The 24,637-nt window shown below is 37.6% G+C and overlaps 1 protein-coding gene across 8 annotated transcripts in view; it reads right to left on the reverse strand.

Moving 5' to 3' along the window:
* The window catches only part of TLL1 (tolloid like 1), a 133,906-nt gene that overhangs the window by 22,205 nt on the left and 87,064 nt on the right, over positions 1-24,637 (reverse strand). For 5 of the 8 annotated variants that reach the window (XM_042829827.1, XM_042829826.1, XM_042829829.1 and 2 more), the window contains exons 10-16: positions 17,289-17,391; positions 15,343-15,459; positions 14,132-14,277; positions 8,686-8,881; positions 6,679-6,804; positions 3,554-3,714; positions 790-970 (exon numbers count right to left, since the gene is read on the reverse strand). In XM_042829827.1, coding sequence (XP_042685761.1) covers positions 790-970; positions 3,554-3,714; positions 6,679-6,804; positions 8,686-8,881; positions 14,132-14,277; positions 15,343-15,459; positions 17,289-17,391 — 1,030 coding nt within the window. Of the gene's footprint in view, positions 1-789; positions 987-3,553; positions 3,715-6,678; positions 6,805-8,685; positions 8,882-14,131; positions 14,278-15,342; positions 15,460-16,150; positions 16,234-17,288; positions 17,392-23,525; positions 23,606-24,637 lie in introns of those variants that run through there. The other 3 variants (XM_042829831.1, XM_042829832.1, XM_042829833.1) reach the window with 3 other exon arrangements.

The raw sequence follows: 24,637 nt of genomic DNA on the forward strand, positions 1-24,637 counted from the left end.
GAATATGAAAAGCACGATGCAAAATGACACTAACACAAATTGTTTTTCTGCCACAGCCAGATTATCATAATCTAGTCTCAGCAGGCAATTGCAAAGACCTCTGCTGTGCAAATCTGTCCACAGATCTCAAGCTTCACTTATATCTAAATAACTTCATGCAACAGTACGTGCCCTTCTACAATATAAACTGACAGCTCTGATCTGCTCCAGAGAAATTACAGCCCAATAAAGACAATTTTTTTGGAAAATATTAAGATCTGTTTTTCTGCAGTATATTAAGAAGTGCAAAGTTTGGCAAGAAAGAACCCATAATGCTAAGCAAATGTTCTATCACGAAGTAGTAATTTTATAACTAATGTAATATATTAAGAGACCTGAGTGGAAAAAAAGGCAAGAGTACACAGCATGTAATTCATATCATGTCGGGAGTGGGATTTGGAAAAAACTTAGCAACAGAACTTGGGAGAAAAGAAACCCAACAGAAATTTAGGAACACTCATTAGATTGCCTTTCTTCTTATCTTACAAAGCTTTTTTTAGACTCCTTTGTAATGTAAATGTACGAATGTGCATTCTACATATTTTCTACCATATGCAGACGTTACAGTTCAGAACAGTACTTTAAGAAAGAAAAGCAGATTATACTTTTGCAAATAAAACAGAATTAAAACTGCAGTGAAAAATCGTGAGGGAAGGACAGCCCACTTTCACACCAGAACGCAATACTCGTTCCACCCAGGCAGTGTGTGCTCAAAGGCTCTCACAGGTACACAAGAGTGATTTTCTGTACCTGAAAAGAAGTGTGCCTTGAAGCCTTTTTTTGACACTGTATTGTCAGACCTGAACTCGATTCGCATGTTGTTGTACTGTGAGGTGATGACTTCAGGCACTTCCGTACCGCAGAATTTACCGTGTAGTTTAGAATCAGAAGAAAGGCCACTGCGGATCTCCACGTAATCGTATTTACACACCTGGGAAAAGAGAGATCTTTATTTTTTTTTAGCTAACCAAAGCAAAAGCATGAAATCGGCTACAAATGCAAGGACTTTAAATACTATGTGCCACTCAGTAATATATTAAAATATTGTTCCACATTTTCCTGAACCTGAAAACATTTGCAAATGCTTACAGTTGTTCACTTTACATGAGCATATTTGAAGTCAGTAAGACTGAGGTCTTATACTCAAAACTCCATTATTTTTCACAATCTCTGTTAGGTATTTCAATTTTAAAATGCTTAAAATATCAATTATATCTAAAAAGTAAAAATATCGGACTTTGACCAAGATCTAGAAATGTTCACCCTATACATTTACAACTGTCTTCATGCGATAAGCCAGATACCCCAAATCTACAAACATTCAACAGTTTACTCCTCAGAAATTAAAAAAAAAACTTGTTTAGAATCATCCAAGAGAGGTTTTTATTACACAATTTTGCCATAAGCAGACTGATTTACCTGTAGGTATTCCTGTTTGTTGCAGAGGAGTTGGACTATATGGCCCTTAATGGTCTCCTCCAACTCAACCGATTCTATGAATCTGTGATACTCATTTACTCATGAATATATAAATCTGCACTATTAATTCTACAAATCTTTAAGTGTAGCATAGCTGTAATTCAGAGGGCTAATACATGTGGCTTTCCTGAACAGTTCAAAATAAAATAAGATACAATAATGTAATAAAAAGCCTCATGCAAGGGCTAACTACTCATGATAATACAGTCAATGCATAATTCCTCGGTCAGCATAAGGCCTTCCACCCAAAAACCTCTAAGCTTCTTAGGTTCAACAATCAATCGTTTCATCAAAAATGCCCCAGCTGCCTGCAATTAATAGCTTAAGAGAAAACAGTGGCCAGGAGGATTCATAACAAGCTGTCCGTTAAATATGGGTTGTATTTGATAAATCACAAATTATAGTCATAAAAGAAATGTTGAAATCATATTCATACAATGCAAAGAACTAAGGTATAAAACTTGAGTTACTATCATATATTGATTTATATTAATTGTAGGATAAATAATAATAATGCCTACCACTTTCAGATATAATTCACAACATCTATAATTTCTACAGTATACCAGTGATGAACTCTGATGTTCTTATAGGTTTAGATTAAAAATGCAATGTAATTTGAGATTGGTTTTTTGGGCCTTTTTATAGCCCTATATAAAATAGAAATAGAACTAAAAGATAATCGCAAAATTAAAAGTGAAAAATATAAGTGCGAAAGATTAGAATTTTAATACTGGTACTTCATGGAGCTCCTAAAACAACAACAAAACTAAAGCATTTGCTAAATGTATACAGGCAGACATTAAGTCTACACTCTGAAAATGTCTGAATGTCCCATTTATTATGCATGTTTCTTCTGATTTTCACAGATGAATGTACTGCTAGTTAACAATATAAAGCTGAAGTTGATTAAGTACCACCGGAGAGGATCAAAACAAAGCTATAAACATTGAAAAACATCTATTTATGTATTTTTCATATCTGCAGAGTCTGCACGCCCTGCGTAACCTTAGAAATCAGATAAAACCTCTTGTACCTTTGCTTGCAAATGTGGCTAAATTATCAAGAAATTGCAGAAGAAAATGTACAAGCATAGCAAGGGAATTTGATGGTGTAACAGAGCCAAACCTAGGAAGCAGAATCTAAACATTGATGCCAAACCCATACTTCTAGATACCCAATACATCCTGCAACATGCTCACTGTTTTGCCTGAAGCTAGAAGGAGCAGCATTTCCCACACAGTGATCTCTGCTCTGTCCCTCTCCCCTGGGATGAGAAAGGATCTAGGGACTCCCTGGGCTTCCCTGCTTGATGGGTGCCACCTCCAGCAAGCACTGCATGCTGCTGTCTGCACTGACAAGATGCTTGGAAAGAGTCCAGCCCAGTGGTGGAAGCTGGCACGTGACTTGCTCCTAACTCTCTGCTCCTTGGGCCAAAGCACTGCAGTTGTGCTGTTATTTTTTTCCAAGTACATCTACTAAGTAGACCCAATCCAGATTCACTTGGAGAAAAATGGCATTCTTCAAACAGCCTTGTTACTCCATTGTGCCTTATTTTGAGTACTGTTCCTTGTAAAACATTCACCCTTGAGAGGCTTATAAGTGATTTAAATGTTCCCTGGCTCTGTCACTAACCAAACCTGATGTATAATCTTTGTAGTCATAATCTTTAAAGATGATTTGGTTTCTCCAGATTTTCTTGTCTTGAATTCTTTCCAATAAGTCTCAGACATTTGTTCTGTTTTACTTTGTTGATAAAAAAAAAAAAGTCAGCTGAGACTCAGCAGAGAACATTTCTTCTAAATTTCTTATAATACATACACATTCAGTTGATACGTAAAAGAAAGATATTCTCTCCGTGTTTGTTTTGAAAAAGCCCAGAAACAGTCCCAGAACAAATCCAAGAATATCTATGGTTATTGTCAGTGCATGAACAGTTAAGTGAGGGTTTTATAAGGCAATACCTATTTCTGAAAGCTCATTAAACTGTTTAGCGTGTAAGAGATTGCGCAGCTTTTTGTTCACAGTTACTCACTTCATTGCCTTCTAACTCAAAAAACTCAAACTTCATTGAAATTCGGTACTGCGTTGGGGCAACCACCTGCCACACACAGTTTTTGTTTGGAGGATATTCTTTGGGCCACCCTGGTGTGGTTATAGTCCCATTTAGCTTTGTCAGAAGTCCTCCACAAGCAGCTGTAAAATGAAAAGGGAGAGCATCATTTCTGGAATGAAACTGCATTTTACTGTAAACAGAAGCACACTGAGCAGATTTAAGTCCTCTCATTACTTACGCTGCTGTAATGCCCAGACAGACTAATCAGAATCTTGTTTTATCATGCTTGGTGCAAACAAAGAGAAAGAGACAGCCCCTATCTTGAACAGCTTGCAGGTTTGTGGACAGAGATAAGTTTCAAGACTACACATGGCTTTATCATATTCATTCTTTTCCCTTCCCTCCAGAGACTCTGGTTATTCTCTCACAGCCTTTCCCATGCAAGTCCTCTGACCTCACTTTTCTCCTCAGGACCTTGATCACCCTTTTCTTACAGACAAACTACTCAAGATGCAGTTCACATTGCCCTGGCTTCTTTTATTGATTATTGATCCAGAATTTGCCCAACCTCTTTCAGTTGATATATGTGCCTCCTCATAAGCTACAAGGTATGATCAGTTCTCTAGGACAGTAATCATGTACTGTTCAAATATAATTACATTTGCTGAGGTACAGATGTTGAAATAACACAGAAAATATCCATTTGGAATGTAATTATAAACTAGTCATCCCTATACAACAGAACAATGCTGAAGAGCATGTGTGAATGCAGTTCAGAAGGCAAAAGACAGGAATATTCCTCTTTTCCATTTGAGCAAAAAATGCTGAAAAAAATGTAATGGCATTCACAGGAGTTCTCAACAATATTCTGTTCCATTCATGCTATCATGGCACCACGACAGCATTGAAAAACATCCACAAAAATTTCTGAGGAACTGCTGGGTAGAAGTTCGTTCTTCTTTCAACTGATGCATGCTGATGCTCAGCACTTTTTGAACATACTGAAAACCAACACCTGTCATCTAGCTGATGACACACACACTCCATCGATACTAATGTGCCTGGGAGAACTCTTCAGTTTCTGTGTTAGAACACACATGGGCAACCCAGGCTTCCTGCTGGCGTCTTGTTTCCCATGCAGAAGACTTATCATTTTACCTTTAAACATAATCTAACCAAGGTTGGGAAGCTAGGACCATAGGTCACGACTCAAAACAGACCTGGTACAGGTTTCAAAACTGCAGTTAGATAACATATCTGCTCCCAAAATCATCTAGTCTACACAAAGAGTACCTCAGACTACTGGCTTTCAGTTTCTGTTTTTCAGTATCACTATATTGTTCCTTGAGGCAGTGGAGGGAAATATGAAAGTACTGAAAAACTCTTAAAGCTCTCCACTATGCTGCCAGCAGGGGAGATTTGGATTAAACAGCATGAAGCAATTTTCTGGGCATGTCAACACTGCAGTGAAGCACTGGGCAGAGTTTGAATTGGAGGCTTCTACTCTGGCATCGTATGTCAATTAAAACAGCTGAGGCACCCCACAAATTGCTAAACCATACTCTAGGATGTAATGCTGACTGTGACAACAGTGACTTCAATTCAGTAGTCCCAGTGAGCATCTACAGATGGTAAGGAATAAATCATGTGGAACAAATGCATTTACACTTCTAGGGATAGCTTGGGGGTTTTGCTCCATGCTACACTGCACTATTTAGCATGATTCCTCCTTTTTCCTGAGCTGCTTTCCTGTTTGTGTGCTGAGGAATTATTGCTTCTCCTCTTTACAGGAGGAAGAAGAAAGAGTTTTCTGAAGGATGGGTAATCTTCCCTAATGTTTGGACTCAGATCATTAGACAGACTAAGCCAAATTCCTTCCATAAATTTAGACTGATGATCAAAGGGTCCACCTCTGTCTTCATGCCTCTGCTAGATTAACCTTATTTTCTGCACGCTGACTAATATGCAGCCATTTCAGTACACCAGACCTTCTGAAATAACTTATTTTTCCCATATGCTCACTATTAAATATAAGGAGGGGAAAAAAAAAACAACAAACCACCAGCTTAATAACACCTTCAGACGAATATGGCTATAGTCAAGTTCTATCTCTGCTTCACACACAAAAAACAATCAACACCCACGGAATCAAAAGCAGAATAATAAATGCAAAGAATCCGTGCAAAACTACCCCAAATTGCGACAAATCATGAGTGAAAGCCAGGGAATTGGAAAATAAATAGAGAGCAGTGAATCATATCTGAAGGAAACCATAACACAGAGCACTTCAATTTTCAAAATCTATTCACCCCCGAAACACAAATAGATGAACTCAGAAAAGAATAACTCATGCTATCCCTGAACGTATTCATGTTTATGAGTGGAAATCCAAACAATAATTGCTACATAATGATCAACAGCTTTTGCTTCTTTCCTTTCCATATGAAAAACGTACATGAAGCAAAAGGTTATCTCAGTTCAACCCTTTGTTTATACAAACTTCAATTTATCAGGTTTTTATTTCTCCAACTGATTACCTGAGCAAGCTTCACTCATCTCTGAAATGTAGAATTTTTTTTTTTCCTGTAATAAAAACCCAAAAATCTGACTAGTATTAGGGAAGATTTCTCTGAGTTTCAGGATCCTGACAGAAAAGTCAGTGATCAGACTGGCAGTGGTAAGGATTTCTCTGAGTTTTGCACTGGAGGATCCTGCTAGAATAAAGGATCTACTGCAACCAGAGCCTGTCAGAGGGATCATTCAAGTTCCTGACAGCAGCACAAGGCTCTGCTGATAATTCGCTCTTTGCACACAATGGGAGGCTTTGATTTAATGAGGATGAGTAACACAACATGAAGTTGGGAAAAGCATGAAGTTATTTGCAGTGTTTCTAATCGACTACCAGAAAACCTGAAACATTAAGTTAGTGACAGCAACCCAATGAAAGATGACCTCTATGGAGGGACATAGCCCCACTGCTTTCAAGGCAGCCCTGGTTTTCCAGGCTTGCTCCACAGACCTTACATTGCTAGGAGAGAGCATCCGAAAGGCGAATGATCAAAGCCTGGAGCTTCAATACCTGAAAGCATAGCAACAGACTGTACCTTCACAGCTCTTTTTGTCAGGACCGAGTTCATAGCCAGGATCACAGGCGCACTGGTAACTGCCCAGAGTGTTAACACAGCGCTGCTCACAGCCACCATTGTCAGGTTTGGCACATTCATCTTCCTCTGCCAAGACAGGGAAGAATGAAAAAATGTGTTAAATAATTACCTTTCTCAGCTGTAAGTGATGGATCAGTATTAACCCCGAAAGCTGTAATATATGCCGTTATAAGGTGTGCTACAAAACACACCTGGATGCTGACTAGAGCACTTTTTTCAAACACTAAGGAGACCTGTAATGGAGAAAATAAAAATGTGTATTCTTGTGTAATTGTTTTGCTTTGCTTTTTTACAATATCTACTGACAGCTGCAGATCTAGTTTATAAGCACTTTGTTGGCAACACACAATCATTTAGGCAGCATTAATCTAAAGGTTGTATAAAGTATTGAAAGAAAGACTGAAAATCCAGAGCAGGGTCACTTGAAGGGCACTTTATCTCCCACAAAATCAATTTGTGCATTATCCTGAATTCATACTCAAAAACAGATTAACAGAATCCTCAAATCCCAGGTTTTCATTCTACTGATATTAAAGTGAACAAGATACATCAAGGCGGGGGAGGGAAGGGAACAGTGTATTGCCTGTACTAGCTGTGAAGTATACCCACGAGGTTCATTTTTAAAATATTCCTCAGATGTTCAAATATTATTTCCTTACGATCTTGAGACAAGTGATTCCTGAAGAGTAAAACAGAGTTCCCACCCTTGTGTCTACAGCCTTCAAAGTTTTAATTCTCTGGAGCGAAAACTAACAGAGTAAGAAAATCCCCAGCTTGTGGCTTTGCAAGGGAGCAAGAAGGCTTTCCTTGTGATGTGACTTGTATTTTAGGAGCTAGCATGGCCTATTAGTGCTGTTGCCTTTCACTGTGCCTTAGGTAGAACAGAGCAGGAACTCCACAAGCTAGAGACAAACACTGAGGCCACTGGTCACTCCATGGTTTTTCAGTTCTTTTTTTCCACTTTGCTGATGGACAATAATAAGCTGATAATGTAGCCTAATGCAGCAGAATAGCTAGAAGAAACATGTAGATTCAAAGAAAACTATTTTAGTAGAAAAGACCCAGTCATCTCTATTATGATTATATTACTTAATTTTATATTTGATAATACAATTAGCCCAAGGAATGTATTTTGCAAGAACAGATGTGTTTCAAGGTGCTTCTAAATCATATTTTACAATTATTATTTTTTTTTTATAATAAAAATTGCATGTCCAGGTTAATAAAACATATTACAGAACAGTTTTAAGTAGAAAATTGGGCAGCCTGATTTGGTGGTTAGCAGCCAGGAGGCGGGGTTGAAACTAGATGAGCGCTGTGGTCCTTTTCAACCCAGGCCAACCCAGGCCATCCTATGATATGATATGATAAAAACAGGTTCAAAAATATTTTTTTAAAACCCATTATAATCCCATCTGGGGTTTTTTTTTGGTTTTTTTTGGTTTTTTTTTGGTACAAGGATAAAACACAGACTCACAGAATCATTACGATTGGAAAGACCTCTAAGATCATCCAGCCCAACTCCAACCCATTCCCACCATTTCTACTCGTCATGCTCCTCAGTGCCACAGCTCCATGATTCTTCTACACACCCAGGGACAGTCTAATATCTCCTTGTGCAGCCTGTGCTAATGCCTCACCACTCTCCTAAGAAGAAATTTTTCCTAATATCCAACCCGATCCTCCCCTGGAGCAACTTGAGGCCATTATCTCTTGTTCCATGGCTGTTATCTGTGAGAAAAGGCTGACCCCACCTCTCCACAATCCCCTTACAGAAAGCAATAACATCTTCCCTGAGCCTCCTCTTCTCCAGACTGAACAATCCTTGTTACCTCAGTTGCTCCCCATAAGATTTTTGCTTCAAACACCTCACCAGCTTTGCTGCCCTTCTTTGAACAGGCAAACAATGAGAAGTTCACAGGTCTGAAAACAAGCTTCAACATTTACCTTTAAAAAAGTTAGCTGCAAATCCTGCTTTGTTAACTGTTCCATCGGAAACAAACTTCATCCACAGAGTATTAGAGGTAGATCTAATGTCTTCTGGCTTGTCATAGCCACAGAAGTGACCAATCAAAGGACTGTTTTCATTCATTCCATCTCGAATTTCCAAGTAGTCATATGCACAGTTGTCATGTCTTTCAATCTGTAAAAAAAAAAAAAAAGATTTTTGAAGGGATTTTTTTCAATTTGACCATAAATACAAAATACCAGTCACATCATGACTGGAAAATGTTATAAAATATTTTGTGATTCAAACACTAGGAGGGTGATGAAAAGAAGCAGAACCACTAGACTGTTTAAAATACCTTTTTTTCTTATTTTCTTTTTTTTTAACAATAAGAAAAAGTTGAGATTGTTACATAGGATACAACAATCTAAACAGGACAAAGTAATTAGGAGAGACAAGCCCATCTCTAAGCTTCCCAATGTTCTGCCAAATTCCTGTTGCTCTGAGTACAAGTAAATTATTTTCTCATGTACATGCAAGTACACAATGTTAATGATTCAATAACTGAGCAGGTCAGAAATATCAGTTGGTTTTGAAATGTTATAAAGCTCATTTTTATTAATATGAAAAGACTTTCAGACATTGCCAATCTGCCAGACTTTAGATGGAGATCAGCATTTTATTTTCTTTCTTTATTGTAAACACAGTGCAAAAAGCTGCATTTGCCTTTACAGATGTTGCAGGGCAGTTGAAAAAAATCACAGTGAATGAAGAGTTTGAAGCATTTGAACAACTAGACCCAAATACACTTAAAATTATCAGCTACTTACCAGCCAATAGAACTGATGACAAAAAACATCATTGTTATTTTTCTGCAGCCAAAGAATTTGGTTTCTGTTGCATTACTCCTGATTTCAGGTAACTTTGTCTCAATTCCAGAGTCAAAAAGTTTATCTTTTTCATATTGTCAGAGCAAAGCACTGAAACCAGAACAACTGAAAATGCACCTCTTGTTTAAAAAACCTGCCAGAGGATAGCCAAGCACAGACTTGTGGCCAGTGGCCACATTGGCATTTGTACCTGGGTAAGTCTTAAGTTCTTTACATAGTAGTATCTTCAGAGTCAATCAGAAGAATTGTTGCAAAAGAGAAAGCAAAAGCAGACTGAATGGAATCCTATCTGAAGCCTAAATAATAATTATGCCTGTCTTTGTGACAGAAATATTTCCCAACAGTACTGAAAATCCTCTTGATCTGGGTCATTTACTTCATGTTACTCAATTAATATCGCACCTCAGCTATGAAAGCATTACCTAAATCCAAGTGCTCAAAACTAAATCCTCTACAGGAACAATTGTTCAACCAAGTGGCTGAATCGTGGGATATGTTTGAGGCACAGAGAGAACAGACAGGGAGGGAGAAGGGGTTGGAGAAGCCTCAGATTCAATTCAACACATTTCAGCTCTGTTAAAAGGACAGCAATCAATTCATACCAAGCCCAGAAAAACCCACATCTGATACTTTACTTAAACAACAGCTGCACATGCAGTACCTGTCATTGGTGCCACTCTGCTCTGGCTGAGCATTATGACTACCTCTAAGCTCAGTAACCACCACAGACTAAGGAGCTTTCATTTAGCACATTAGGAATGCTGCTTCCTTTATGTAAGAGGGAAGTCTAGGAGAAGGGGTTGTTTGATTTTATTTCATTTTAATGCCATCAAAATATGGCTCTTTCACACAAAATTTCTCTGTCTTCTTTCCAGCTTTCCAATTCTTCAAGTAATTTTCTCCCACTCATTTCTCTGGCACAAACCATATTGCCTTTTGCTCTAATTTTTCAATTATTTGCTCAGGAGTTACTTTGGGCCAGAATTAGAGAAATGAGAAAAGCCCCAGTGTTTTAGGGTGAAACTACCTCTTACTGACTTCAGGGGCAGCTATTTGCAACTATGTGGTCAGACGTGTCTACCTGAGCCTTGACAGTTAGTACAGACACTGTAGTACAGATTGCAAATTTTTATTCATCTTAATAAATGCATGACATCATATCCAACTTGCCTTATAATCTCAAGAAAAAAAAAAAAAAAAAAAAAAAACCAACCAAAAAACAAACCAACTCCAATGTAGAAAGAAGTGACCTGGCACAAAGCCCATTAAAATCAAAGAAGGAATTGTGTATTTTCCCCCCACGTCTGTGGACTTTACACGACTCAAACTTTTAATTAACATCTGTTTTTTTTCCACATTTCCCATGTTCTACGGGGCAGTATGGAAATTATTACTTTTAAAGGCCAAGTGTAGCTCTGAGTTTCATGTACCAAACTCCTACTGAAGTAAAATGTTAGGGCTTTCTTTTTTTTTTTTTTTTTTTTTTTTCCTGAGAATCACTCCTTATTTTTGGCAGAAGAAAAATGCCACAAATCCATTTTGTATAACAGCGAGTTGCTAAGTTTTCAAAGACTACAAAAATCACCAACTTACAGAGTGCTATTGATTTCTAATAAAGCGATTCAAATTGGTGGCCATTCTACCATAATTATTTATTTTTAGAGTACCACTACTTCAAGCGATGCCATTATTATTAATACATTAAAGGATTAAATAGCTATACATAAATTCAAAGATAAGAATAGTGTTTCTGAGAAGCAGTAAGTGGTTTTAAGGCTGGTAAGTAAAGGTAGCTTTTACCTGTGCAAACCTCATATTTTACAATATTGTTGTAAAGCAATATTGGGAACACTGCCTTATAAAGTTCTATTACACTTTCTGAAGTTTTTCATTTATTCTTCCTTTCACAACGGTAAGAAATCTTTCCAGGTTAATGACAGGACAGCCAGTAAGTTTAGCTGTAATTGGAATGATCTGGTAGTACTTATTTACTGGAGCAATAACATTTCACAAGTTTAAAATTTCATGTGGATGAGAAAAAAAAAAACAACATGCAAAATGTTAGCAAGAAAAAAGCAAAAACAAACAAGTTTTAACAGGAAAATGCAGTTTCTTTTAAGAGAATGAAAGGTACCATTGGATCTGAAGGATTTGGAAGAAACCCAGAATTTGAATGGCATTAGTGAATTACGTTGAAAAAAAAATGACAGAAAAATTCCTAAGTCAGGCCCACAAGCACAAGAAAACAACGAGAAATCTCCTGATTAAATGGAAAGCTAGGTAACTTTTCAACATCCATTCTCATGAGGAAAAGAAATTTCTTTCACATCATTCCAGCTTTGGGGGAAAAAAAAAAGAGAAAGAAAAATAAGAACAAAAAAAAAAAACCCTCCACAATAACAAAAACATTTTATCAAAAAATAAAGATTTGAGGAGCAAATTCAAAAGCAATCATTTCAGGTGAAAACATTTTTTTCATTATTAACATTTTGTTGATACAGCCAAATTCCAGTTCAGGTATACATATCTTACTCAGACAATGGACTTCTGTCAGAAAAAGAAAAAAAAAAAAAAAAAAAAAGGAGTTACCAGTCCTCACATCTCTGGTATCATACAGGTAGTGGAAAGTGGAGCTCCCCCCCAGGCAGCCAAGAAAGAGGAGGTAATCCCACACTTGGTGGAAAACCCATTGCCCACAGCAGGCAAAACAGGATGACTCACTGATGCAGTTTGAAATTCTCAATTTCCCCACTGCTTTCATTTCAGAGTGGAGGTTATTTATACAGTTATTTTTTCTAGCATTACATATGGATAATGAGAATTCCTCATACTTAAGTGTACCTTTCAAAGGACAGAGAAGTGATTTTCTCACAAACACACTGCAATAACTCTTTGGCCTGACATTTACTTTTTTTTTTTAATCTAAGCTGGCACGAAGAACTGCGATTTTCAAACAACTTTGTGTTTTTCTGGGCAGCTCACCAAGGATTCAGTCCAGAGAGGGACTTAGTACCAAAACAGAGAACACCTACGTTCCCGTGCTTGGACCTAAATTGGAAATCAGCCCTGACAATGAATCTATAGGCAGGGCACTTTACTCTATTTTCCAAAACAACTCGAATTCATTGCAGGCAGCCCGGTGGAACAGCCAGAAAGAAACACAGTAAAGATAGATATATGTGAAAGAACTCACATGCTCTTCCAGAGCTCCTCATTTGGTGCTCAAGGGCATCTTGCTGCTCTGGATTCACATGTCAGAAAAAGTGTGTGCCTTTCAAGTCCTTACTGGGGACACACTTCAAAACACATCTAGCAGAGGTGCTAATTCCCTTTTGACTGAGACTACCGCCAACTATACTGCCCAATTTCTTTCTTCTCAGGAGGAGTAGAGTCAGCTCATGACTCACCTCTAGTGAGGTGAGTCTAAATTCTTAAGTCTGCAGGAGAACAGCAGTGTAACAGATCATACTGCAGCCTTAACCACTACTAAAATGGTGCTCTCATTTTCCCTGTATAGATGAAATTGAACTAAAGTCAGTGCAAGCAATAATGTAATATGCACGTAGATCGACTCTGAGCATCTGCGTGGAGGTCATGCTTCAGAAATCTACACAGTGTCACTTCTCTCACGATTATAATGAAAACATACTGAACAACAATGTCAGATTAGTAAGGCTCCATATTTGTCAGTAAACTACGTAAGGCTAAGAGCTGAAAAGAAAGCCGAGTGAATGAGGCCAGACTCTTTTCAGTGGTGTACAGTGACAGGACAAGGGGCAACAAAGACAAACAGGAATACAGCAAGTTCCACACAAGCAGGAGGAAGAACTTCTGTGAACAGCATCTGAAAGGATCTTTGGGGAAGAAGAGCTCACCTTGCCTGCACTAGACCAGACCACAATCATATGACTAAATCTACCTATGAACTTCAAAACAGTGTATATGTACATACATTTTTTTAAAATGCATGAATATTGTTTATTATTTTTGTTCTTGTTATTTACTACTGTTTAACAATGTTTACATGGAGAGATGTATTATAAAGGCACATAGATATGACTCACCACAGATTTGTTTTCTTCCCCTTCTAAATATACATTTAAAGGCTAAACCTAAGTACATTTATATATTTTTAATATAATATTTCACTTTTTTTTTTTTTTTTTTTTTTTTTTTAAACAGAAGCCAAACATTGCAATGTTTTCTTTTGAGATTTCTTTTTTAAAGATAAGATTCAGCAAAGATACAAAATCCCTATTATTTAACGGGATATTAAAGCAGACTTGCTGAACTGGATTACGTATTTGTTAAACTGCAACAATTGCCAGCACTTGAAACATTCCAACTCAAATAGCATAGATAATATAAAGACCTTTAATCTTCTTGAAAACTTCTGCAAAAAAGGGAAGGTCTCATGAAGAGCTGAATTGGATTCTGGATGTTTTTTATCGCAGAGAATTCATGAATTCCCTCACAGGTTTAAAAGGATTTCACTTTAACGTCACTGCCATTCATTTCACTAGATGGTTTTCTGAGTTAGGTTAAATCAGTTTACCTCAAATGCTTGAAAGGTTAATCCTACATTGTAGTTTTCAGACACTGTTATTTTCCACACGCATTCCTTCATCGGTCTGTAGTCATCAGGGTAATTGGGAGACTGGATCTGGCCTTCGTTTTTGTGGATTTCACCTCCACAGATCGCTGGTAAAAAGCATGAAATTCAAAGTCAACAATGACATTTACAGTCCCCAAAACCCAAACTGACATTTTTACCTCCCTCTTCTTTTCAATAGCAATGAGGAGAAAATACTCATAAACCTAGCAAGGACAAATTATTAACATTTAGTCTACAATATATATTTCAGTTAGCGAATGCTATAGATCATTTCCAGTAGTGCTAAATGTGTTGATAATGTTGAAGACTTGGAAAGCACTGGTAATTTATCTGAACATATATATTTTACAGAATATAATTACATGGGCAAAATAATGTTTACTTTTTGTTCACGTTCAAAATATATTTAATATACCTTCACCATTAGCATTTACTAACTTTTAGAAAGAAAAAAATAACAAATTTTTATCATTTTATCATATTAAATCATATTTTATAATAGTCCAGACATTTTTGGCCTACAGATTATCACTACAAGTTTATATTAAATTTGAATAAATATTTCATATTAATAACAAATACGTGCACGAAAAGTAAATGCTTTCTCAGGATCCACACCGATAGCCACATGGAGAGCTGTAAATAGCAATTTAATCCTAGGGTTTACTACCATGGATTCAATATTTAAGAAAACAGGCTCTATTTTAAACAGGTGAATGTAGACTTCATAACACACTCAGTGTGTGGGAGTACCTCTTTATTAAATTATCCCAGAGCATATGGAAAACTTTAGTCAGATTTTCTGAAGAATGAACAGAAAGTACTCAAATAATTATTTCCACACACTGTGCACAAGAACATGAATATTTAGTTAAGTAAAGAACAGGCAAAAAAAAAAAAATATCACAAAAACTATGTCCCTGGAAAAGAGGTCATCTGACATCTGATCTCAGGATGTTTCAAAACATCTTATCTACTAATTTGGTGTATTCTACCCCCTTTCAGTAATAAAACACCAATTTCGTATTACTATTTCTGACTATATGTATGTATACGTGTAAATATACAAATATTTACTTCTTTTCCAAAGGCATCCGGTCAATTTTTTGTCTCCAGAAGCAGGTCATTTTTTAGTGCTGTCAGACACCCACCTTCATAAACTGCTGCAAAGCCTTTTCCAACCCAGTTGCTGCTGCTACGGAACTCAATCCACATCCTGCTGTCAGAGGACGCGAGGACTTCTGGCAGTTTGTCACCACAAAACCTGCCTAAAAACATGCAACCAGTAACTGCATTTTCTGCTGCCTCAAATGCTGCAAACATTTACACACGTGTTTGACATTACAGAACACGAGTAACATAACCAGCTCAGTGGAGCTGTTGACACACTTATGGTCGAGCACACGTGCCCATTAGGACCTAAATACACAAAGATTTTATTATGAAGTGTTTCATTGCTGTCAGGCCAACAAGTCAAAGTAACAAAAACTTGGGGGAATTAAGTTGAAAAATGATTGTTTGTATGTACACAGACCCGGGCATTTTGGAAGGGCAGAGTAAGTGCTAATCTGAAAGAGCGTAACATCCAGGTCACAGTAAGACTGCTCATCATGTCTAAGAGCCAAAGAGATTTAAAAACTGAAATCCAAATGACCCTGGACTACGTTATCCTCTTATTTCAGCCTAGGTAGGTGAAATCTCCATTTATGTAGGTGATAGAGAAAGGGTAATTACTGTTTGGTATTAATTGTTTCCTCTTTTCTTTAAAATGAAAAATAAAAACAAAGAGGCACTACCATTAAAATTCTTTCCTCTGCATCTACTTCCATTTTATCTTTCTACAGTTGTTTTTAAATTGTGGTTGTGAAGATGCGAACAAATATTTTAGTCTTAATTCTAAAAACAACAACAAACCTGACTCAAGAAGTTGGAGACTCACGTTTCTTACAGTCTGAAACCCCCAGATTCAATTGTTGAAGTCCACAGAATGTCTAATGTAGTCTCTGGATTCAACTAGTGTTATTTATTCTAAGTCTATGGAACTAACAAGGAAAGGTCCAGTTATGACAGGGGAAAATTTATCCTTCTTTGACAATTTAAAAATAAAGGCTTTGCTATGTGAAGTCATACTGTCCAGAGGAAAGGACTAGTACACAACCCACAGGTGAGACGGTAACATATACAGAAATCACTTGGGCAGCATGAAAGAAAGCTTACAGAATCATATATACTGATATTCATTAAAAAAAAAAAAAATCAATAAAATCACTGAAATGAAGTTCAAAATTAGTATTTTATCCTTTGGAAGAATTCTGACCTAGACTTTAAATCCCGACATGTAGAAGTTGAGATTTGGGTGCTCCGTCAGTATAAACTGCACGTTATCTGAAGCTGAAATTAATCAACAGCCATCCTCTTTTTTTAATTCAAGAGTAACCAGCAAAGAAGATGTGGACACAGTAGGCTTAGATCTAATGGCAGCATGATGGGGCACATAATCTCCCCACCAACCCTCTGAATTAAGAGAAAGATACCTGCAGCTTCCCACACATTACTTAAACTCTCAAGACTTAAGTCATTATTGTTTTGCATGTTCTTCACTGATTTTGCACTGAAGAAGCAAAGAATATGTAAGAGTAACCTATTTATAATTTCAAAAGCACAAGTACAGAGCTGGTAAGTACAAATTGACAGTGGGTGTTCACACCCACTTTGCATGTGCTCATCACATGCTCTACGGATTCCCCATCAAATGCTCTGCAGCTCTGTCATTATACTATTCCCACATTTCTGCAAAATATCTATGAAAACACCCATAAGCAAAAAGTTGCATGTTCTGTAGTTGTCTTCTTTCCACACATGAAGCATGCAACATGGTACACGTACTGACAACAGCTGATTGTAGAGAAATTGAAGATTGTAGAGACTTGAAGTCATGTAAACAAGGTATTGGAGAGTGTTTGTCTCTTTCCCACCTTACATACATTCTAGGAAGCTAGAAATAACTCACAAGGGTATTATAGCTACAATTGCAAGCAGTGAGTCCACTGAACTGTATGAGTATGTTAAGTCAGTGCAGCATTCACAAATTGCATACCAAGCAGAGGTGATTTTCTCCAGTAGCCATCTCTTACTTCAATATAGTCGTACCAACAGAGACTGCTCTTGTACAGGTCCATCGTGGTGAAGTTTAAAACAATCTAAATCAGAGGAGAACTTGTCAGTAAATAACATATGGTTCATATTGGAAAACAATCCCAACAGCAATCTGCAGGTCTGAAGCCAGTGGTCATCCTTAAAAGGATCTCAATTGCTTAGATAATTAACTTCAATTTCTTATAGTAAGTAAAAATTTATAGGGAAATATTAAAAATTTTCTATAATTTCACATAGATGAGAACATTCAAGACAAACTCAGTTGCTTACAAGGAGGTCTTCACTGAAAAATAGGAATTTGAGAACTCAGCAATATGATTTTAAGTATGTCATCTGATAATTCTCTTGCCAGTCCTTTTTCCATTCTGTTCTATGATTGTAAGCTGCAGAGACAGGTATAAATCTTTTTTTGTTTTGTTTTGTTTTGTTGGTTAATGTGCATTTCTGTTCAATGACAATTTTGACATTTTTTACTTTCAGAGAAGTGATATATTGAAATGGTGGACCATTAAACTAAAAAAAAAAAAAAATAAAATAAAATCGAAAGAAATGTTACATATTTTCCCTTTTCACACAGAATTCACTCATTGTAATGAAACTACAATACAGCTTTTAATACAGAGATCTTTGATTATCTGGATTTGGAATTCAAATTTTACTGAGGGTATCTGTAAGTGGGCATATTTTCAATACATAATATCAGGAGCACTGTAGACCATCACATTTTCTCACTTTGGTTTAAAAATACTCATCTAAAAGAACCATAAAGTTACACTTTTAACAAAGAAGTAGGTTTTCGTCTGATCATAGGTTCACACTACCTACAGGCTGGGCTCGAACTGACTGGGACACTGTTAGCTTTATGCCCTACAATTTGAAGGATAAGTTAAAAACCGAAGATTAAGAGTAATTCATATCATGTATTATGAAATCATTTCCAAGTCATATCCTTTAAATGGATTTAAGTATATTGGAAAAAGAACACATCTTCTTTGAGAACATTTCCTCAGCATACATTAATAAATATTTCAGACTAGCTGTAAAAATCTTCTTTACTCGCTGATGAGCATTAAGTGGTTCTATTTTTAGGTTTGATCCTGGGAGCTCACAATTGAAACCTGCTATTATAAAGCGACTAGGAATTGCCGCACAGCAGCAAATACCTCAGAGAGCACAAACATATCTCCATGGCAGCCTATGAAGCAGCTGTGTGTGTCAACTGGCAGGACAGGAATTTACCCCTTGTCCAAAAGCAGGGAGGGAAATAAAGCACCGTAATAATGGGGGCAGGTATCCATACTGGATGCTTTTCTTCCATCTTTTTTGAAGGCACCATACGTCTCTCCAAAGACAATGATGTGTTACAACATTAAGGCAAGAAAGGCAAAACATTTTCAGACTGTTAAATTCTCAAAAGATAAACAGCTATTGGAGGAAGCTCATTTAAAGCTCGCGTAAAGCCCAGCAGTGTGGTTGTGCAGTTTAGAGAAAGGAGTGTTGAAGTTCCTCTCCAAACAACATTAATGAAGATACAATCTTTCACAGCCCTATATGCTTCAGCATTGAACTACCAGTGTGTTTCCTTTAACTTACTTTTTGCAAACAAACAAAAGAGTACACGCACATACAGTTGATCTTAAAAATCTCTTTTGCTTTCCATAGAGAATGGAAAAAGCTTCCGACTATTTTAAAAGCCATACTGTATCTTCCACCATCACAGAAATGCTGGCTGCATTCTGTTTGGGTGGAAAAGCAAGCTCACATGCAGCTTTCACCTTTACTACGTTGATGCGATAGGTAACAGAGAACATCTGTGAAGCTGCACGTAAATCCCCATAGGCAGAACTCCCATACAGTGAGGCACGTTAACATTGGCAGCTGCAGCCTTGTGGGATGAAGGTATGGAGCCACGAAACCTGCCAAGGACCATCAGGATAGCACTGAGTAAATGGATACCTGTTCTGACGATTGAATAAGGCCAAATGTGTATACCCACAATATGCTAACACAACCACAAAGTCTCCAAGAAGGTTGCTTAAACCACAGTCTGCCTCTAGCACTGCGTTCTTCTTGGGAACATCCTGCAGGCTGCTTTGGAATATTTTCAGAGTAGCAGATGCAAAAAATTAAGTCTGCTCTCTTAGTCTCACATTTTTACACAGAGAACGTATGCTTTGATGTTAGTTTGACACTTTGGAAACTCCACAACATTCAGATATTATATAATATACGATACGTAATAACTTATCTCCAGAACTAGTATTGGCCCTCTGGATCATAAAGACCCATCACAATGAATAGTCATGATACTGTAGGCTTCCATTCAGAGATTCAAGACAAAAATGGACTGATCTGAAATCAAACACAATTGCTGTGCAACCTCTTCTCTCTGTATCTATAATAACCAGAATAGAAATGAACATATTTTAAATTATATATGCATTCCTTATACTGAAAAGTTTTCAGAAATAGATTTTTTTCTTTCTGAGCAATATTCCAATATTCATATTGCCTGGCTTTGGGTAGAGATTCTCCTTCCCTGAACTTTGAAAAACAGAGCTAATAAAACCCTAATACAAAACAAACAAACAAACAAAACAAAACAATTCTGAATAATAGTATCTTGTGTTAGGTAGATAGGAGATGTGCTCAAAATTTGGATTAGGAAAGAATGAAATGCTCACATGTTCAATCATTTGGTGAATTATAACAATAAGAATTTTCTTATAGAAACTACAGCAAGTAAATCAGAGCTATTAGAAGCTAGAGCAGGTAAGAAATTCAGAGGGAATAAGGAGGAAGTGTTCCCTGTGGGGGAGATGAGGGCTGTTTGTTTGTTTATTTAACTTTTTAATGAAAGCCAGTAAGTAAATCATCTTCATGGTCACTGATTACTCCTAGATCATGTATCACTGAGACATCCAAGACTTGACTCGAGATGTCCTGTGCCTCTGCGGGTTCTGTGAACTAGACTGCAATACTGTTTTCCCATTTCAGTACTGTCAGCAGATCCTAGAACCTGGGTTTCTAATAGCCTCTATCTTAAATACATTTCGTAACCTATGTCTTTCTTTGGATAGTCTTCTCTTCTCTTCTCTTCTCTTCTCTTCTCTTCTCTTCTCTTCTCTTCTCTTCTCTTCTCTTCTCTTCTCTTCTCTTCTCTTCTCTTCTCTTCTCTTCTCTTCTCTTCTCTTCTCTTCTCTTCTCTTCTCTTCTCTTCTCTTCTCTTCTCTTCTCTTCTCTTCTCTTTTCTCTTTTCTCTTTTCTCTTTTCTCTTTTCTCTCCTCATTTACCAGTTTTTCATTAAGCCCTTGGTGGAGAATGATACTTATAAAAATCCTGAAAAATGGAAGTCTTTTTCATTCCAGGTTACTGAGATATTTGACAGAAATCATTCTACAAACATTCAGCTTCTAGATCACTGTGCTTTCCTGTAGGCCTCAAAACGGCATGTGTCAAAGCATTTGCTGAACTCCTCAGTTGGCATTTACTAGGCTGGTGTAGATGGGCTATCAACATCTTTGTATGTTTCGTTCCGTCTGCACCTTCTGTTTCATCAAATTCCTTGGATGCAGACTTCTATTCTTTCCCAAAAAGGAACCTCACAGCTCACCTCCTTCCCTTTGGCTACCAATACACCCCTCAAACTTCTCTTAGCTTTCCCTGATGTCTAACCAGCAGCGGATTTTGCCTTTACAACTAAAACAACAATTTCAGGTACACGTACTGGTATTATCAGCATCCCAAGCCTCTTACATACCGTATTAGTTAGCACATAAAACACACATATCCAGCTAAAAGTACAGTCAATTGTATGCCACCCCCTGCTTCATTTTTTTCTCTGATTTCCAAGTGCTATTTGAATCTACCTCTATTAATGAAAGGCAGAGGCGTCCTGTATATTATTCTCTCATTCACAAAGCAAGTTTGTGTGCCCTTTAAATCACAGAATCATAGAATTCTTAGAGTTGGAAAGGCCCTCTGAAGGCCATGTAGCCCAACTCCCCCATAATGAACAGAGACAGCACACTACATCAGGTTGCCCAGGGCTTTATCCAGCCCCCACCTTTAAAGTCTCCAGGGGATGGAGCATCAACCACAACACTAGGTAACCTGTTCCAGTGCCACAACTCCCTCACTGTAAGAGATTTTTCTCTTATATCTAACCTAAATCTACCTTCTTTGAGGTCAAAGCCATTTCCCCTTGTTTTATCATAACAGACCCTGCTAAAGAGTCTGTTCCCTTCTTTCCTGTAGCTCCCCTCTGGATACTGACAGGCCATTCTGGTTCTCCCATATCGCCTCCCTGTCTTTCAAGCGCATTAGCATCACTTCCAGAATAATCTGTTCCATGATCTTCCCTGGCACAGGGGTGAGACTGATAGGTCCCAAGCTCATCTTCTTTGCCCTTTTTAAAAATGGGTATGATGTTACCTTTTTTCCAGTCACCTGGGACTTCACCTGACTGCTATGACTTTTCAAATATCATAGGGAGTGGCTTGGCAACTCTATCAGCCAATTCCCTGTTTCCTCTTTAATCTATCTTTTAAGTAAAGGCCTCACAAAAATGTTTCTTCTTCTTGGCTCATCCATTCGCAGTTCAGATTCCTTCTAAGCTATTACCTTCTTTTTCTCCTGAGTTTCTCTGAATGTGGGTAGGTAATTCTGTATTTGTATTTGTAATTCTGTGGGTACATATTCTGCAAACTCTACTGCCCTTAGCAGTCTACTGTCCTCTTCCACCCATGCCAACCTCAATCCAGCAGTGCAGGCAGAGGCTTTCACAAGGGGGAGGATTCTTCTCTAGTCAGACACAGACAGCTAGGTTAAGGTCAGACTGCCTCCCATGGCTGCTGAAGCTAACCCAACTGGCTTTGTTGGAAGCAGAACACGGAAGTCTCATCCTATTCCTCCTCTGCTGGCTCAAATGTTTACAGTCTGGAGGTCTCTGACCAGTCCGGCTGAAAGTTTTCCATTTTTCAGGTCACAAATGAAACATCACCTTTCTCCATTTTCTGTTAGCAAATCTGCCTTTCTCCAAAACTTAGGCACCAGGACAGAATTGGGAAAAGGTTGATGTTACTTAGGTGTGATCGTGTCACTATCCCAAAGAGCTACTGAACATGATCCGTTAAAATTTGTTGAGCCTCCTTAACAGTCTCTGCTTTCCAAACCATATGAAATAACCTTCATAGCTTTTTCTGACTCTGACATGCCAAAGTATTTGACGATACAGCAATTCCTTAATGTTAACCAGAATCCATCAACTGTACATAGGCAGAACCCTCAACATGTCACAGCATGATTTCTGGTCAGCAACCAAACAAGAATATATAAAATTCTATTTTGCAGTTCTGGAAAGTATTTAAAAGAACTAAAGACAAGGTAGAGTTTGCTCAAGGGAGCAAGACAGCTGAAAGTATTCATATGAATGGCAATCAGAGAGTGCTAGTCAGCACAATTAAAGAATTATTGATTACACAATTGATCTAATTGTACTACTGCAGCTTCAAAGAGAATATCATACCTCCTATTGCCTAGGATATATAGCAAACACTAAGTAGTACAAAGTAAACTTTCTCCTGTGGATTTTTTTCCCATTTCAACCAAGGACTTATCTGTCCTCTCTCATCATGAATTGTAAAAGTTAATGAATAAATAGAAGGTAGTGTAGCTCATTCAAAGGGACAGATACAAAAAAGCACTGGCACAGTTGACATGCCTCATGTTAAAAATATCTCTCCCCACCAGGAGATATTTGCTCTGGCTGAGGGCATACAGTGTTAAAAGCACCATCCTTCCAGAGAGATTTTTCTTTCTATAGATACACTGTGTACAGCTGGCAGCACATACAGCTGTTTACTATGTAGTCTTAAATGTTTGGAAAAAGTACAGGGTGAATGAACTGCCTTGTTTTAGTCATAGGGACGCGAGTATTTTAGATTGGGCTGGCAGTTTATGACCTCTATCAATAAAACAATTGCTGCAGCCACTGTACACTACTGCAACCCCATCCTTCTTTGAATTTCCTGCCAAAGATCGGAGGTGCCTCTACTTATAGAAAGCAGCACGGATAAAATAGGGAAATATGCTCAAACAGTACAATGTTAAATCTCAGTAAATAAGAGACAAGAGCCAGACAATCTGGACCGATGCTTTTTCAGTTTATTTTTAGGTGACTAAAGTGCTCACTGACATTTCAGAACACGACGTGATGTACTTGTACGTACTCTAACCCCCATGCAGTATTTCTGAGATCTGTTAGGGTCAAAACAGCAAACAAAAGAAGACATAAATTTAAATATACATCTATTTCCCTTCATAACGTTAATGTTACCAAACATTTGCTGAGTCAACTTGTGATCAAGCACAATACATGTGCCCAAGGTATGGTGCTACATGCATCAATTAACGTTAATATCTGTTTTCTGTTATCTGATATTCACATCATGTACTTGCTGCAAATGGTATCCTTTATTTCGAATAAGATGCTATTCCTGTGGGAATAGCACTGACAAAACAGATTTTTTTGAACTAGCACAAATAGAATTCACGTCATTCTTGCTGAATTCTATGGAGACTATGAGAGCTTGAGGTCAGAACAGTGCCCTACAGACAGGACATATCACATCAGACAGCAACTAGAAAACAAGATTTAATCTTTTTCTCCATTGGAGGAGAGGCTAGAATGGGAAGGGAGCTGGTCTCCTTACACGGTTGATTTTGAGAGAGGCTTAAGCTTGTAAAGCTCCAGCAGTGGTTCCAATCTCAAGACACGATAATAGTATTACAAGTGTATTACAGTTGCACTGATGTCCACAACTATGGTTGCACAAAGTTCTGAGTATGTTACAAATTTTACATATATTTTCCATCTCATACATAAAAATTATTTCCAGGAGCCAATAGTTACTGTAGATGAATACTTCCATTTTTCTTAACTGAGAAAAAGGAAAGAAACCTAAACCACTTTGGTTGTCAATATACAGTGTCTAAGAAGCAACACAAATAATGGGAATATAAAATTACCTATCCAGATTAATTTGCATCTTTTGTGCAACCCTTTTCTTATTCACCTTTTCATTTGTTTTTCCCCACTAACCTGCAGAGCCACCCACACCCTCTGAGCATGTTTATTTTTCCTCCTGTCTCTGGATCCTGCCCAGAGGAGGGTGAATACATTCCAAATGACTTTGCTCTCATCCTTCATACTGGCAAATGCTTTTACAGCTCCTCAGGAAATATTAGCAGATCAGGGACACATATTCTTGGTACCTTCCAGGACCCTAA

Source organism: Centrocercus urophasianus, unplaced genomic scaffold (genome assembly GCF_019232065.1).
Source record: "Centrocercus urophasianus isolate 14NV4802_14NV808 unplaced genomic scaffold, USGS_Curo_1.0 seq_32, whole genome shotgun sequence".
NCBI classification, from domain to species: domain Eukaryota; kingdom Metazoa; phylum Chordata; class Aves; order Galliformes; family Phasianidae; genus Centrocercus; species Centrocercus urophasianus.